The sequence below is a fragment of the Lissotriton vulgaris genome, chromosome 4_1 (assembly GCF_964263255.1).
Source record: "Lissotriton vulgaris chromosome 4_1, aLisVul1.2, whole genome shotgun sequence".
Taxonomy (NCBI): Eukaryota; Metazoa; Chordata; class Amphibia; order Caudata; family Salamandridae; genus Lissotriton; species Lissotriton vulgaris.
Window position 1 is genome coordinate 992,698,689 of NC_141691.1, and position 18,112 is coordinate 992,716,800.

Consider the following 18,112-nt stretch of genomic DNA (forward strand, 5'->3'; position numbering starts at 1 on the left):
ATATTCTTTGAAAAATCTTATCTTTGCTTGTGTATGTTGGATTTTTGTCATTTTGGTCCTGTTTTGATTAGATCAATATTGGCTATTTTTCTAACCTTGTGTGGTGTCCATGTTGTAGTGTGTTCACTGTGTTAATGTGTGAGTTTTATACAAATACTTTACACATTGCCTCTGAGATAAGCCTGACTGCTTGTGCCAAGCTACCAATGAAGTGAGCTGATCTTAGGTGTGTAATCCCCTTATCCTGACTAGAAGGTAGGGTCCCTACTTGGACAGGGTGTATACCACTGCCATCTGGAGACCTCATTTATAACAGTTCCTTTTCTGTGACTCGTGCATCACCCACTAGAGTGGGGACTGGCTGACCAGTCTGAAAAGACGGCTGAAAACTATGGGTAATCAAATTACTCAATGAAATTATGAATGTTGCTTGTAAAGTGCACTATTACCCATAGGGTGTACTGGTAGGAAGGATAATAGTGAAAAAAGATATATTAGCTTAGAAGAGGACAACCAGGGTTTCATATTTTTCTGAAATGTGAAATTGTCAGGCATCAATGAACAGGAGGTTGAATGATTATCCATCAAAAAAGAGAATTTTTGGCTCCAATTGAGCACCTTTTTTGAAAGAGAAGGTTTCCAGAAGAATAACTGTAAGATAGGCTGTGAATCTCTGTAGAAAACAGGTGGGTCTTTTCCAGTGGAGTGCTAGTTGGGAGTGTATGACCTTACACGTGGACTATCTGGAGATCAAAAGTTAGTGAAGACCTACTACATACGGGGAGATGCGGGCATGTGTAGCTGTACACTGAGTACTAGGCTAGCAGCCACCTTTTGAATCATCTGAAGATGGTGGATCGGATAAGGCGGAAACCCAAATTCAGTTTCCATAATCAAGGTTGAATATGATACACTTAACCACTGTATTGCGGCCACTGGAGGGCAGAAGAGGTGACATTGTAATTGACTGAGATTTTCACCAGAATATGGTGGAGAGGGTAGGCAATTATTGTTGGCCTCCACACTGGAGACCACACCATGGATTGCCCCGCAGAGATCAGAACCTCATTTATACGCTTCAAAGATTGTCTTCATCCACGAGGCGATAGCTCAAAAACAAGATCAAAACTTGGATTGAGCAACACTCAAGTTATTGTTAACACTGACAGTGATTTGGGTGTCATTGGCATAAGGGGGCAAACAGAAAGAAGGATTCAAATGAGTTTAACTAGTAATGTAAAAGGGAAGAATGTGAAAGCAGATTCCATAAGATAGGTGTTGGAAAGAAGAGGCGACGATAAACAGATTGAGATCTGTTCAACAGAAATGACGTGAGCCAGGCAAGAGCTCGAATTCAGATCCCTATTCGGTCTAAGCAGCTGATGAGCACAGGATGGGGCACAGTGTCAAAAACTTCAGAGATATCAGGGAGGGTGGCTGTCTGACACTGATTAATAAGCTGCCCGAGCAAATTAGCAACTACCCAGTAGATCTGAGTCGATCCCATCTATGGATCAGAACCTGGGTTGTGCACAGTCCCTAAAAATGATTTACTTTCAATAAAGTTGGAAGCTTGATAAGCTATGTCTTGTTCGAGAATTTCAGAGAAGAAAATATGCACTGAGATCAGTCTGATATCACAAGTCTTCTGCAAAGGCAGCACCACCATGGCTTCTTTCCATTCCAGAAGTTCCATCAAAGAAGAGAAGGTGCTATTGCAGAGAGCAGTGAAAGTACAGCAGATACTCTGAGACCCTGGTGAAAATATGGACAGGACATGGGTCCAAGAAAAAGCCCAAAATAATAAAGAGGGTCAAGGACAATGTGGTGTCCAAGTGTGGTGTGACATTTATGAAACAGGGCAATTAATAGTCAGCAAAATGTAGCGTGGCAGATCAAAGCAGAAGAGAGTCAAGAAGCGACAAATAACTAATTTCCAAATAACTAATTTCCTCTAGGAAGAATCCAATAAAAAAGAATGTTGACAAAAGCGAGTGAAGGAGGAGCAGGTGAAGGGGCTAGAACAGGACATTAGGAAATTAGATGGGGAACATGCCCTGAAACCCAAAACAAGTATTGCATTAGACTTAGTCGAACAATATAAACGAACACTGACTAATTATGGTAAAATATCCTACCTGCCCATAAAATACCCCTGTATGAATCAGCTGACAAGGCTGGCAAACCATTACCATGGCCGAACAGTCAAGAGTGGGAAGAAAGCTAATCACTCCTGAGGCATTAGAGGTGACAGGCACCCAAGAGATAGCAGAAACATTCGCTGACTATCTCCAAGCAGTTTACCAGTCATGCCACACACCGACACTGCTAGACAGACGACTATGTTAGTGATTGCCCCACACAAAATTTAAAGAGAGTACAGACAGATTCCCTAGAACAGGGGCTCATGGAGGAGGAGACAGGCGATCACACAACTACAAACAGGGAAAATACCTGGACCCAATGGCATACCAATAGAATTTTATGGGAAAGTGGTGACTAAGGTGATCAAGCCCTTACGTAACATGTACACATAAATATGCCAATCTCAGACATTAACAACAGGTCTACGCACTGCAACAATAACATTAATAAATAAAGATGGAAAGCACAGAGATCATTGTAAGTCTTTCTGTCCTGTATCATTGCTTTATGCAGATGTTAACATTCTAGCTAGGGTGTTGGTCTTAATTCACCCTGGTCAAACCTAAACATGTTTTATTCCACAATGATTAAACAAACTGCACTTAAGACAACTATATAACAATATGGCCTTAGCAAAGAATATAAATGAACAGATAGCGGTGGCATCCCTAGATATAAATAAGGCATTTGATTCTACTGATTGACCATTTCTCCTCGCTGTTATTAAAAAAAAATGTTGACTGGGTACGTCTCCTGCACATAAGTCCCCTGGCTATAGTGAGGGTTAAAGGCGCAATATCATGGACATTCCGCATTGGGGGAGCCATGGGACTGGGATGCCAGCTGTCATCCATGTTATTTGCCCTAGTCATAGAACCACTGGCAGGATGTATACAAAAGGACGAATGAAAGAATGACTAGGCGGACTTACTTTGCATGCCTTTTATACGCATTTTTAGCGCACATGTTTTAACCGGGAAAATGCATTTCAAACGCATGCCAATACCACACTTTGTTTTATATTTAAAAACAATGTATTTGTGGGGGAGTCCCCTCCCCAACTTATCCTGAATGCGTTGTATTGGCATGCGTTTTAAATGTATATTTGCGGTAAAAATATCCATGCTATAAAATGTGTTTCCCATGTTTTATATGGGGGTAAGTTGGAGAATCCCTCACGGGTGCGAACGCGACTGAGGGAAGTGACTAAGTTACCTGGTTTTAAGACATGGAACTTAATTACCATATAATCGCTGGAAGATGTGTAGGATTGTTCAATTCGAACATTTAGTAAAAAAAAAAGTGTTCAAAACGGTCTCATCCCAGCTTACAGTTGAGACGTGCATTAAAAACCAGAATCCCTAGACAACAAAGGACCCCACTCTTGAGAGATTATTAGATGGACACATTACCACTAAGGACAAATCACTCACATACAGTCCGGTCATGATTAACATGCAAATGGAAAAATGGCACTACAATATTGGGTCTCAAGAGGATGAATAGGGTGGGGGGGGGGACGTGGGGACAATATTAAGAACCAGTGGTGGAACGACGCGGAACACTCATGTAAGAAGAGGTCATATGGACATTGTTTGAAGCCCCCCTTCCTCCCCCAATAATACTGCATGAGGGACTACAATGTACTCAATATTCTGTTTCTATTGATATGCATATACGAATCATAATTTGTATACATACCCAGCATGTTGTGGATTTGTGGTCATGTAAATGACACTAGGATGGTTAATACAAAACGTAATAAAAACGTTTGAAGGGGAAATAAACATTTGGCGCTATTGGACTTGAGCAGAAAAGAGGGAGATTGCTAGGTATGTAAACTACTGCAATACTTTACACAATAAGCCAGTGGTTCTTAACCTGGGGTCCATGGACCCTTCGGCGGTATGCGATTCCTACTCAAGATGTGAGCAACTGTTTAGGAAATTAAATCATATGAGCAGATTAATAAAAGTTATGCAGATATAAAAGAAAAACTGAATATTACAATGCTCCGTTATTGTGAAGGAATTTGAAATTGGAGGTTAAAAAAGTTACTTGCATTGTTATCTTCATTCAGGGCAGCACCACAAGTACAGCAGATGGAATCTAGAATGGATAATTGGTGGCCTCAACTGAATCACTGGTATGCACTAACACAAAGAGCGCATGCATTAGGAGCAGAAAAGATATCATGATATGCTAAAGCCTAGCATACTCTTTGTCTTTTATAAAGAAAAATACATTTTGTAAAAATTCAACATTTCAATGCAATTAAAATTTCGATTTTTGCATATTTGTTTAATTAAAAAAGATGTATTAATCTTTGGATCTTTTTACTGTTTTTCAATCTATACCTTTGAAATCAAATTGCTTAGACGGGGGTCCCAACATCCAAAAGTGAATCAGTGGGATTCCACAGAAGTGATGGGCAATTCCATTCACAAAGTTAACCTTTATCAAAACCCACAGAAGGCGGCTAGATAGGACTAATAACAATCAAGCAGAGACAACAATGATTCTGTAACATGAGTGTTTTAAATTTATGTAAATATACTTACTAAAAATTCATCCCGGATGAAAAACTTGGCCCTTGTAACTTTGGGATCTTCCCCGGCGTCTGGTGTTGCTGTTCAAAAGAAATTGCATCGCATTAGACACTATCCGGCAAGAGTATTAGCATAACTTCTGTTATATAAGCAGAAGCGCAACTGTCCACATTTCCGCAATGGAAAAATCTAGATAAACAAGCAAACAGAGCATCTTAGAAAGTAATTTAGAAATACAGTTTGCTGCTGTTCTTTTAATTTCCTTCGATTGTAAGTAGAAATTTTACTATAACTGAAAATACTAAAAGTGACATTATGTAGTGTAATGGGAGAAACAATATTCTTATAGATTAAGGCAACACTGAAAGACATCTGGACAGTTACATTCTACCCAAGCGTATCTTAATTAAAAATGTTAGTTCTCTCAACCAGAATACTCTTGGTTACTATGAAAGTTGGTGTAATATTACCAAAACAGTGGCATATCATGCATGGACTTGGCAGGGCATCTCACAAGTCTTGCATTACGCCTAGAACTATCTAATCATTAAACACTGGTGCTACGTAATCAAAATATTTCTCTTGTTGATCATCATATGTACTCAAATATGAAAGATCTCGTTCTAAGTGACATTTAGAAAAACGGGTGATGTATGTCCCTGGGTCACTAATCAAGATTTGCCAATGTTTCCCATCTGTAGCAATGGGCTAATGAATGCATTTTGGTTTAGGAAACCAAACTTTCCATAAAAAACGGGCCAAAGAAAAGTGATTTAATACTTGATTGGCTTTTGAATAATTGCCTATCAGCAACTTGCAATTTTGCACTACTACATCTCATTTATTTACAAAGTTGTACAGAGTGCTTCATCTCCAGAGCCTCAAGTGGCGTGACCATGAAAACCATAGTTACATTACATACAGCGGCATAGAAGTGGATACATTTTACAAGTGACCATGGAGATGTCACTAGAAAAGCAAGAGGGGCCTAAGGGTTTCATCTCTTTCCCTACCAGAGTGCAAATTCACTCTAGAGCCTAGGGTCAGAATGAGAAGAAGCTCTGTGCCCACCATGGTAGTACTATTAAATGGAGATCTAACCTAATAGGATTAATGGAAAAGATAGTTGAAACTGAATACCAAAAATGAGCGTGAGGTGTTTGTGAATGAGATCCCAAAAGGGATGAAGAAGGGAACAGTCAAAGAACATATGAGGAAAATCGCCGGGTAATAAGCCACAACTCCAACAAAGATTGTCCTCTTTGAGATCTCATTCACAAACACCTCACGCTCATTTTTGGTATTCAGTTTCAACTATCTTTTCCATTAATCCTATTAGGCCCTTTAGCATCTCCAGTCCCACTTCCCTTAGATTCCATGGAATCACAGCTGTTAGATCTTTTATTGACTGTTGCAGTTAAAGTAATTTTAATGGAGTGGAAATCATTTTCTTCAGTTTCTTATCATACTTGGTGGGCTTGGGTTTCCTTTTTACGTAGTGCTCATACCTCGGTTGATCAGGCCCATCTTTCTCCGTCTATTGCTAGTGGTGTTTGGACTGCTTTGGATACCTACATGGATTTATCTTCCAAAGGGTTGGTTGTACAATACCCCTTTGATATGTCTGGTTGAATGGTGTCTTGTCTGTTGGGATGGTCCGGTGGAAATCCTCCTCTTTCTTTCTTTTCTTGCTTTTTCTCTCTTTCTCTTTCTTCTCTTCTTTTCTCTTTTCTTCTTTCTTCTCTCTTCTTTCCCTTCCTTTCTTTTCCTTGGGTACTCTAACTGATAGTGATATTCTCGATTCTTGTTTCTGATATATATATTAATTGTTTTTACCATACTTAATTTATTTATCTGATTCTGGCGGGCTACCTTTGTTACAGATGTCTCTTTTACAACGTATGCTTGCCTACTATATTTTGATTGTTTTATCCTATATCAATTGTATCACTGACCCCTGTATTGTGTATCTTCATTTGCTTTTTCATAATAATAAAATTCTTTGAAATGAAAAAAATGGAGATCTAACCAATAAAGCTTGGTCTTTCAATCCCAAGTCATGTGAGGGGTACATATGGTCTGGTGCTTTCTTGAAGATTTTAGGGTGCTGAACCATAGACAGACTTACGTATGTATCAGTGTCCACAACTTGTACTTGACTTATGAACAAATGGGCAACAAAGGGTTTCACAAAGAGCCTCCTTTTAGGCACAGAGGGTTGACAACAGAAGTTTAGTTTCAGAATCAAAGCAAGTTGTCGTCTCTGACTCCAATCACAGACAGTAGGGTGTACAACATGTGAATCTTTGCATCCGCAATGCACAAGTTACTACTTGTTTAACGATATAGCTGTAAGAGACATTAGTTAGTGATAGATTCCTTACTTTGGAATATCCCCAGGCGTCAGCTCCGCATCCGTCGCTGGCGTTGTAAGTTCTGAGATGACATCACGGAGACTACTTAGGCGCCACCTTTGAGCGCTGACGTCAGTTCTGCACACGATTTTCTGCGTCAGGAGTGAAGAGCCATGACAGAAACCGACCACTGGTGCCATGAAAACTAGGGCCCTGAAAGGGATGACCTTAACCCGAGTAATGAGTTCGCAGATCAGGGAGGATGGGTGGGGCAGTAAGGAATCTATCCCTAACTAATGTTTCTTACAGATATATTATTACACAAGTAGTAAATTGTGCATCTGAAAGAGACACGTTAGTGATAGATTTATTACCTTAGAATAGATATCCCAGCAATAACAACCCCGGTGGTGGGTCTGCGAATAGATTACACCAGAAAGTCACGGAGGACAGAACGGCCAAAGAAGCCGTCCCTCCGGACTCGACTGTCAAGGCAGTAATGCTTGGTAAATGTGGGCAACGAGGCCCACGTAGCTGCCTGACAGTTGTCCTGCAAGGGGATATTGCGCCCCAAGGAAGTAGTGGCTGCTATTGCCCTGGTAGAATGGGCACGCAGCCCCACAGGAGGCTCCTTCTTAGCCAACGAGTAACAGGCCTTGATGCAGAGAACGAACCACCGAGAGATGGTCCGTTAATGCACCGCCCGTCCTTTTTTGGTGCCCACGTAGCTAACAAACAGTTGGTCATCCACCCAGAACTGTTGTGTGCACTGCAGGTAGAACGAGAGCCCTCTTTTTGGGTCCAGACAGTGTCGCCTCTCTTCCTCCTTTGAAGGAGGTGAAAAGAAGGTGGGCAAAGTGATTGTCTGCCCCATGTGAAAGGGCGTGACAACCTTCGGCAAGAAAGAGGAGTCCTTAAAACCACCTTGTCCGGATGAACAGAAAGGAAAGGAGGTTCGGAAGAAAGAGCCTGGAGCTCACTCACTCTCCTGGCAGAGGCGATAGCTACCAGAAAAGCCTTCTTGAGAGTAAGAAAATGTAAAGGACAGGATTGAAGGGGCTCGAAGGGAGCACACATCAGAAACGTCAAGACAAGGTTCAAGTCCCACTGAGCCATTATGAACGGCACGGGAGGAAACGTGTGCGTAATGCCTTTAAGGAAATATTCACAACAGGGGACTTAAAAGAGAACGCTGACCAGGAAATCGCAAAAAAGCGGAGATGGCCGAAAGATAACTTTTGATAGTGCCCAGAGCAGAGCCCTACCGGGCCAAAGAAAGAAGGAACAAAATAACTTCAGAAAGCGGGGCAGAAAGGGGCTCCACAGCCTTCACTGTGCACCACGCCACAAATTTGTTCCACCTGCAGGCGTATACCGTTTTAGTGGAGGGACGCCAGGCTGCCGGTATGACATCACAAACTTCGGGAGGAAGAGCAAAAGGTGTCAATTGTCGCCGCTCAATCTCCACGCATGGAGGTGGAGACTGGACAAAATCGGGTGGAGGACCGGCCCCTGCGGCTGCAACAGAAGATCCTCCCGAAGAGGCAGCCATATCGGGGGATCGATTGCCATGTTGAGTAGCTCAGGATACCAGTATCTTTGTGCCCAATCCGGAGCCACGAGGATGACTTTGGCCCAGTCAGCACTCTGGGCAGAAGTGGTATAGGCGGAAAGGCGTACAACAGACCGCAACTCCACTCTGGACGAAAGGCGTCGCACAGCGAGTGCCGCCTTGGAAACTCCAACGCGCAGAACTGAGGACATTGCGCGTTCTCTTCGGTGGCGAATAGATCTAACCAAGGCTCTCTCCACTGCAGAAAGAGACCTTGCGCCACGTCCAAGTTCAGACGCCATTCGTGATCCATCAGACACCGGCGGCTGAGTTTGTCAGCTCTGGCGTACAGAGAACGTGCCAGGTGGTGAACCACCAGGATAATGCTGTGATGTTCCAGCCACAACCAGAGGCGCAGAGCCTCCTGACATAGGGTCCATGACCCCACCCTACCCTGCTTGTTGAAATACCACATGGCGGTGGTGTTGTTCGTGATCACCTGCACTACACTTCCACGGACCGAGAGAAGGAATGCCTTAAGTGCCAGACGAATCGCCAGACGAATCACCTGCAGCTCCAGAAGGTTGATGTGGAGCCGGGACTTCGCCGGAGACCAGAGGCCTCTGATCTCCGCCTCTCCCATGTGGCCACCCCACCAGAAGAGGGACGCATCCGTCACAACTGTGTGCTCTGGTTGGGGAAGGGAGCGGGATCTGCCCCCGACCCAATGCTGGTTCACGAGCCACCACTGCAACTGTAGTGCAGTGCCCTCTGAGCTCTGGACGAGCCCAAACAGGTCTCCCTGATGCTGTGCCCACTGGAACTTCAGGTCCCACTGAAGAGCCTGCATATGCCATCTGGCATGGTTGATCAGCAGGATGCAGGAGGCCATGAGGCCCAGCAGGATGCAGGAGGCCATGAGGCCCAGCAGCCTCTGGGTCATCCGGACCGAAACCCAGGACAAGGGCTGAAAAATCGGAATCATAGCCCTAATGTCCCCGACTCGCTGTTCGCCAGGATACCCGTAGGGTGACAGTTAGCGCTATAAAAGTACTAAAATAATAATAATAAACCCAAAACTGCGCCGTATCCAGAACCGCTCTGATGAAGGGGAGCTTCTGAGAGGGATTCAGGTGCGACTTCGGCACGTTGATGGAGAATCCCAGTGAATACAGAAGGTCGGCAGTAGACTGAAGGTGGTTGACGACTGCCCGGGGCGAGCCCGCCTTGAGCAACCAGTTGTCCAGGTAAGGAAAGACGGACACCCCTGACCTGCGCAGGTGAGCTGCGACCACCGCCATCACTTTCCTGAACACCCGAGGGGCACTGGTAAGGCCAAAGGGGAGCACAGCAAACTGAAAATGCTCCTGGCCCACTGTGAACCGCAGGCAACGCCGGTGGGCCGGCAGGACGGGGATATGAAAATACGCGTCCTGCAAGTCCAACGCTACCATCCAGTTCCCAGGGTCGATTACAGCCAAGATCTTAGCCAGAGTCAACTTCTTGAACTTCTCCTTCAGGAGGAAGCGATTGACAACCCGGAGGTCCAAGATGGGGTGCAGACCCCCCTTTTCCTTCTTGGAGACCCAAAAGTAGTGGGAGTAACATGTTATGTTATGTTAATGGGTGACTTATATAGCGCACGGCTACTCCAAGGAGTGTCCCGGCGCTTTCTGACCCATTACTGAAAAAGAAGAAGGATAACAGACATAACAGTATTATTGATTAAAAAGCCACGTTTTCAGGGCCTTTCTAAAGGCAAACAAATTGGAGATGTGGCGGAGACCAACGGGAAGAGAGTTCCATAGTCTGGGGGCAAGATGTTTAAAGGAACGTCCACCAATTCTGGCTTTCTTAATGGGAGGCACCATTGCCAAGCCAAGATTTTCCGACCGGAGAGATCTGGTGGGCTTGTAAAAGGAAAGCCGTTTCCTAATGTAAGAGGCCCCTACCAGATGGAGTGCCTTGTGGGCCAGTGTAAGAGCTTTAAATATGATTCGTTTTTTAATCGGAAGCCAGTGCAGGGAGACTAGCAACTCAGATGCTCTGGCTTGCCGGGGTAGGCCGAAGATGGCTCTAGCCGCAGAGTTTTGTACAACCTGGAGTTTGTGCAAAAGATAATCCGGCAAGCCCAGGTAGAGGATGTTAGAATAGTCAAGCCTGGAACAAATCAGAGCTTGTACTGTCCACTTCCTATGGGCAGCGGGGAGCATAGGAAGGAATTTACGAATCATTTTTAGCAGACCAAAACAGGTACCTGTGAGGCCTGTGATCTGCGTTTTCAAAGCAAGGGTGTTATCAATTTTAACCCCCAGGTTTTTTGCAACCGAAGAAGAGGAGGAAGGGGGGGACATGCTCACTGGCCACCATTCCTGCCAGGGCGGCTCTGCCGGACATCCGAAGAAGAGCACCTCAGATTTATCAGGGTTGCATTTGAGGCTGCTTCGCTGAAACCAGTTGAAGACAGTCCCAAGGCAACCACGGATGCTCTCCCAGTCAAACTCCGTGCCCTTCTTGCAGGTGAAGAGTAGCTGGGTGTCGTCAGCGTATGATATGATCTGGGCACCCATTGACTCCGCCAGCGCCGCCAATGGAGTCATGAAGATGTTAAAAAGGGTCGGGCTCAGCACCGACCCTTGCGGGACTCCGACATCCATGGGCGGAACTTCGGCAGAGTACGGGGGGGCCTAGACCACTTGACGGCGACCCGCTAGGAAAGATCTCAGCCAGCTCAACACCGTCCCTCTGAGACCGATCTCGTGAAGTCTTCTCAAGAGGGCCTCATGCGGGACGGTGTCGAAGGCCGCCGACAAGTCCAACATCACCAGCATTGCTCTTCCGCCTGCGTCGAGGACTTCCTTGATGGCTTCGCTAACTTCCAAAAGAGCGGTCTCAGTACTCAGATTGGCGCGGAAGCCAGATTGGGTGGAGTGGAGTAACCCATGGTCTTCAAGGAAGGAAGACAGCACAAGGTGAACGTGCTTCTCGACGATCTTAGCCAGGGTGGGTAGGAGAGATATGGGCCTATAGTTGGCATGTATCTCTGGATCGAGGCCTGGTTTTTTTAAAAGGGGAACAACCATAGCCTTCTTCCAGGCTGGTGGAACAATGCCGCTGGACAGAGAAAGGTTGAGAATGGGGGAGATTATGGGATTCAGGGTCAAGGCATTCCTAGCTAGAAAGCTCGCCGGACAAGGGTCAAGCGGGGAGCCAGATTTGATTTTGAGTAGAAGATCCAGAGAATTAGATTCTAGTAAGGGAGGAAACTCCGATAGAGTGGGGCAGGAGTCAGGAGATGAGGACATCAAATTAGATTCATACATTAAAGCAGTTGGAACAGCAGGTGGAAAGGATTCTTGAATCAATTTGATTTTAGTGTTAAAGAAAATGGCCATCTCCCTAACCCAGGGTTCAGAGAACTTGTGCTGGACTATGCTCGATTTTGGAGAGGTAAATTCTTTGACAATGGAAAAAATTTCTTTACTGGAGTTTGCCGCAGACTCGATTCTTTCTGAAAAATAGTTTTTTTTGGCCTCAAGAATGTCAGAATGGTAGGATTTAATAGCTAGTTTATAAGCAAACTTAGTTTCCAGATCATAATGCTTCCGCCAGAGTCTTTCGGCTACCTTACAATTACGGCGTGCTAGAGCAAGTGATTTAGAGAACCAAGGGGCCGAACTACGCTTGACGGATGAAGAAGGGGTGGAGAGAGGCGCGAGATCATCAAGCCTATCCGTTAACCATTCCTGGAAGGTTTCAAGGTCCCTCTCCAGATGGCCGGATTGGATACAGGGATAATCCTGAAGCGTTTGAGCCAGATTCTCAGGAGTAATTTTATGTAGGGGTCTTCTGGGATGTCTGTGGTGGTCTGAGTTAGTATAAGTAGTTTTACTTCTGCCCTGGATCAAAAAACTGATCAATGTGTGGTCAGACCAGAGAACAGGGGTGGGCTGGGACATAACAAGGGGAAAGGTGGAAAACACTTGATCAAGCGTGTGACCCTTGTTATGCGTTGCACTTGAGATGTGAGGAATTAGACCAAGAGGAGCAGTAATGTCCTTGATTTTAGTCGCTTCACTATCCAACTCGACGTCCATATGGATGTTAAAATCCCCTAACATTATGCATTATACATCCACAACTTCTGGCACGGGAACGTGCTCGATGGCCCCCTTGGTCAAGAAGGCCACAACTTCCTGTTGGAGAAGCACAAAGTGATCCCCGACATGCAGTGGAACTGAGGTGGTATGGCCGGGGGGGCAGACTCGAAGGGGAGGAAGTAGCACCCACCGGTCGGAAGTGACCGAACGCCAGGAGGGAAGGTGATAGCGAATCCTGCTGCCAACCGGCGTGGGGTGTACCACGAACGTCGGACTATGAAGGTTTGGAGGCGGACGCAGGGAGAGCTGAAATATACTGACCCGCACGCTGGCCCCCGTGCCTCCACGGCAGCCGCCGCACCCATAGCCACGCTGAGCAGTGGTCTGCGCAGGCTTTTGACTGAATGAGCGAGAAGGGGCGCCCTGGCCACTAAAGGAACCAAAGTTGGAAATGGCCGGGCGGGTGACAAAAAGGCCCAAGGACTTCGCCATAGCCCGAGAGTCCTTGAAGCGCTCCAGCACACTGTCAGCTTTATCTCCAAACAGGCGAGTGCCATCAAACGGCATGTCCATGAGCGAACTCTGGACATCCCCCGAAAACCCAGTGGACCGCAGCCAAGCATGGCAACGCAGGACCACTGTTGTGGAGATCGCTCTCCCTAAGGAGTCGGCGGTGTCCAATTCACACAGTATGGCGAATTGCAAGGTGCCCATCCACTCTGCCACCGCCTGCGCAAGCTCCGCCTGAACCTCCTCTGGACACTGAGGCAGGAGCTGGAGCTGCGACACCGTGTCCCATACAGCACGGGAGTAGCAGCCCAAAAGACATGCGGTACTGACCGACCGCAGCCCTAGACTGGCAAAGGAAAATAAGCTCTTGCCAAACTGGTCCAACTTTTTTGAGACCTTATCAGGCGGGGCGGTAGGAAACGCACTCTGAGAAGTGGATGCCTGAATGACCAAACTCTCCGGCGTAGGATGAGTGGTCAGGAAAGAAGGGTTACCAGGTGCCGGGCGATGACGCTAGGCGACATTCTTGTCCACCCGGGCCCACGTGGCCGGCCGCGACCAAGTGCCCAGCGGGACATCAGTCAGGGCGTCATTAAAGGGAAGCAGAGGCTCCAACGAAGCGGGCGCGACTGTAGCCCCTCTGTTAGCTTTAAGGCCACGGTCGGAAGGTCGTGGTGGAGGACCTCAGGCCCCGACGGAGCACAGCCGTGTAGGAAGTGCCCTCCTCCACCATAGGCGGAGGGGATGTGAACCCCGGGTCCGATGGGAGATTGAGGCCGCCGGCCTCGTCCAAGTCGTCGGCCCAATCCTGTTCCGAGTCACACTGGCAAGCTAGAGGGTCCTCGGACCCTTCCAGTCATCCTCCACCTCCGCTGTATGCGGCACAGAGTGCGTCAGCAAGGCAGGAGCCGGTGAGGGAGGAAACGGTGCCTGGGCCGGCGCCCGACGCGGCCGAATCGGTGCCGAGCCCCAATGCGGGTCCCAGGCCGGGACAAAAGTGTCCTGGAACCGGGGCAGGGGCGGGATAAATGACACCCACTGCGGCACCTAAGGCGGCGCTGGGGCCGAAGCCGGCAGCTTAGACCCTGTGGCGCTGGAACCTGTGGCTCTGGGTCCGGAGCTGCCGGCGGCCTAACAGGATCCGGTCACAGGATTGCGGGGCCCGGAGGCGTGCCGGCGGTAGGCGAGGCCTAAACAGGCGTCCAAGGAAGCAAGAAACTATTGCACCTGCGTGGGAGTCGCCGATGGACCCGGGCAAGGCGGGTAGGCCGCGGGACTCCTAGGCTCCAGAGGAGCCACTGAGGCAGAACCCCTGTCCCCCTCGTCCGCATCCGAGGATTGGCAGGGGGGCGGCGAAGAGCGGCAACGCTTCTTCGACTTCTGTTTCTGTCTGTCTCCGTGACATCATCTCGGCACTTACAACGCCAGCGACTGACGCGGAGCCACGCGACGCCACCGGTCGGCGCGCAGGGGTACTGCTACGAAAAAGACTTTCCGGATCCAGGTGTAGATCTGCACAAGGAATTTTGAATTCCATCAATGCGGAAATCTATATTTAGGTGTCATTGTGGATTTCCTTGTCAGGAGATCAACACATGCAAACTTACCCCTGTGAATAGACCCCACAACATTTACTTGCACATCCATGTCAGCCTTCCAGAGGCAGTAAAGCTAAAGAAGTAGAGATTGTTTTTGGTACACAATTTCATCTTGGTCATGTGGGGGCTCTAATAGCAGTATCAACCAGGGGAATGCTTTACCATGGTGGACGATACCATGGTGTCTGCAGATGATCTTAGCTGGGCTATCCAGTTTAAAACTCGTAAGAGAGATTCCTAGAGCCAGTGGTTACAAACTTGGTCTTATTAGGATGGCACGAGAAACTACTGGAGCTCCTAAACACCAGAATGGGCATATCCGGGACTGTTCTCAAATGGTTCACATCCTTTCTGCACAACCGATCTCAGAAGTTCAAGATCAACAACGCTCTGTCCACGCCTGTGCCAGTAACACTAGGCGTCCCACAAGGTTCCTCCCTATCCCCCACACTGTTCAACCTCGTCATGGAACCACTCACCACCTTGCTTCAATCTTCAAAGGTACACTTCCATATGTACGCCGATGACACTCAGCTCTACCTCAAGCTTCAATCCCCTGAAGACATCAAACTGTTGAATACCACACTAAGAAAGACCCAAGCTTGGCTGGCCGACAATCACCTCAAACTAAATGCTCTGAAAACTGAGTTCCTTCTGATCTCTCCTCCCACGAAAAAGGCCATCACCCAAACATGGCTCAATCATCTAACCGCACTCAATGTCCAGCCCACCATCGTGGACTCCGCGAAATCCCTTGGCATCACACTGGACTGCAATCTCGACATGCAGCAGCATATTAGCAAAGCAACTAAAGGAGCCAACTTCCAAATTAACACGCTGAGAAAACTCAAACCCTTTCTTCCACCCAAGGACTTCCAAACTGTTGTTCAAGCCTTAGTCATTTCTCGGATAGACTACGGTATTGCGGCTCTCAGCGGGCTCCCCCTTACAACAACGGCTCCCCTAAGAGCCTCCCTGAACGCGGCCGCGAGACTCATCACTGGCTCAAGAAAACACTCGCACATATCCCCTGATTTAAAATCCCTAAACTGGCTGCCTATTGAAGCCAGAATTCAGCTGAAAATTGCCTGTATGGCGCACTCGGCCATACACCACAAGTCACCCAACTACCTCTCTCAAAAGCTGACCATTTCAGGAGGCTCAAGATCCAACAGAAGCACAAAAACGCTCCTCCTGAAACCACGGAGATTCCGGAAGAAAAAAACATACAAACGTTCCTTCTCAGGAATGGCGCCCAGGATCTGGAATGCACTCCCGCCAGAAACTAGGCTTATCCCTTCCACTGCACTCTTCAAGAAAGAGGTGAAGGCCATCCTTCAGGCTAAATTCACCTGAATACTATTGATACTGGAACAATGACAATACTTGGCTCCTACATTATCGGCCTTCTGATTGCTTACCTATGCGAATCTCTTTTTGACTGATCTCCGATCTAAATCATCGCACGGATGCTATATTATTGGTTGCCAACTCGGCTATTGGGTTGTACACTATGATTTGAGTGCCTCACTAACTTGCAACGCCCCCATTACTGACTACTACTCTGCTTTTACACTGCGTTTACTCACCCTAAGGGGTGCTATAATCGTACCCGATTAGACATTGTACTGCTTCAATATTAATGTTTCTTGATTGTTATTAGTCTGCATACTCTTGTGTGATTGTCACCCTATTTTGCAACTCACTGACTACTGAATTTTATATTGTTTCAAGAGTTTTGTTTACCCTACCTACTGTGTCTGTAAAGCGCTCTGATATCTGCAAAGATCTTGTTCGCGCTATATAAAACTTTAAATAAAACTTTAAATAAATAAATAGTATTTACACACACACTAACCAAAAGACAAGGCCCACAACACTTATATATTTGAAATGGTCTATTTTGCTATGTACAAGAGTTGTAAATGACAGTGTTGCTCTATTGCGACAGCTACTTTAGGCAACAGCTTCCAAATCTACCCTGATCTGTAAGTGTTTTTTCACTCAACTGCAAAGCTAGTACTAGAACTCAAAAAAGGAGTTCCAACTAACTGAATGTAACTTGTGGGAAACCCAAAACTATAAATAAAAGTATTCTCAAAATTTTCTTGCAGGGCTTTAGAACTCACATTCAGACTACATCTTCCTATCCCTTCTAAAAGAATACATTTTCAAAGGGAACCAGACATGTATGTCAGTATTTATGCCATAAAACATTATGACACCACTTCATAGTGAATATAATGTAAAGCTCTCTGTGAAGCTCGTCACTAGGTTCACACTTTTAAAATACTGTATAGCAAATACGTAATACTTACAGACATTGAAGAGACATGACAGAATCTTGTGGGTAAACCTCATAAACAGGGTAACACGTAGTTGGAAAATCACTGCATGTTATGTTAGCCAAACTAAAATAGGAGAACCAGCAATACATTTTCCCAAACATCCTGCGCAACTAAGCGGGTCTAATCCTTTGACACAGTGTTATGGGCATGATCTTTGAAAACTTGAGAAATTATCAACACCGCCATCAAGCAAGGTGTTCTGTCAAAAACAGATAATCTAGTACAGTCTCTGCTCTGTGCCTTTGCAGAATACTAACTGAAAATGAGTCGACAGAGTGTGCTTCCATGAATTCCCTCAAGTCTGATATCTAATTCGTGTGAGAACTAAGGATTATGTATGCTATGCAAGGGGTAACGTACAAATCAGGACTTTCAAAAGATGATCCGTATATTGGCCATTTGTAAGCTAAAATGATTTTGTTACCCTTTCCCTTGCTACTGTTTACTGTTGCAAACCATCTGTGCTCGAACCTTTTCTCCAGCAAAAACGTTCATTGATTGGGAAGGGGGGAGGGGAGTATAAGGAAAAACTAGATTAGCCCAATAATCTGGAACTGAGACAAATTATGTTTGCTGAATATAAAGTATACACAGGCATAATATGCAGTCTGAAATGTGTGAATTTATTTACAGATTCTGATTTTATTTTACAGAACTCATATAAAACTGTACTACAAGGCAAAGAGCACTTCCTCAAGTAAAACACTGCCTTACCGTTATAAGGAGCTGACATGCTTCACTTTTTTCTTAAAGCACAAATCTTTGAACCCCAGAGTGATATGATTCCATGTTATTGTCGATATATAGCCAGCTCACCCTGCAACAGTTCCCCTACCCAGCTTGCCCACTCATTGCTACCCTCTGTTTTGCCTTTTCCTGCTCATTTCTTCCCTTTCACAGCCGTTTCTCTCCTCCCGCCACCCAGCACCCTGCCCTTCCCCCCTGGCATGAGGACC

The 18,112-nt window shown here is 46.2% G+C and overlaps 1 protein-coding gene across 2 annotated transcripts in view; it reads right to left on the reverse strand.

The window, feature by feature from the left end:
- Positions 1-18,112, reverse strand: part of GNAL (G protein subunit alpha L) — a 928,322-nt gene that overhangs the window by 26,326 nt on the left and 883,884 nt on the right. For both annotated transcript variants that reach the window (XM_086965254.1, XM_086965255.1), the window contains exon 11: positions 4,707-4,774. In XM_086965254.1, the coding sequence (XP_086821380.1) occupies positions 4,707-4,774 (68 nt within the window). The remainder of the gene's footprint in view (positions 1-4,706; positions 4,775-18,112) is intronic.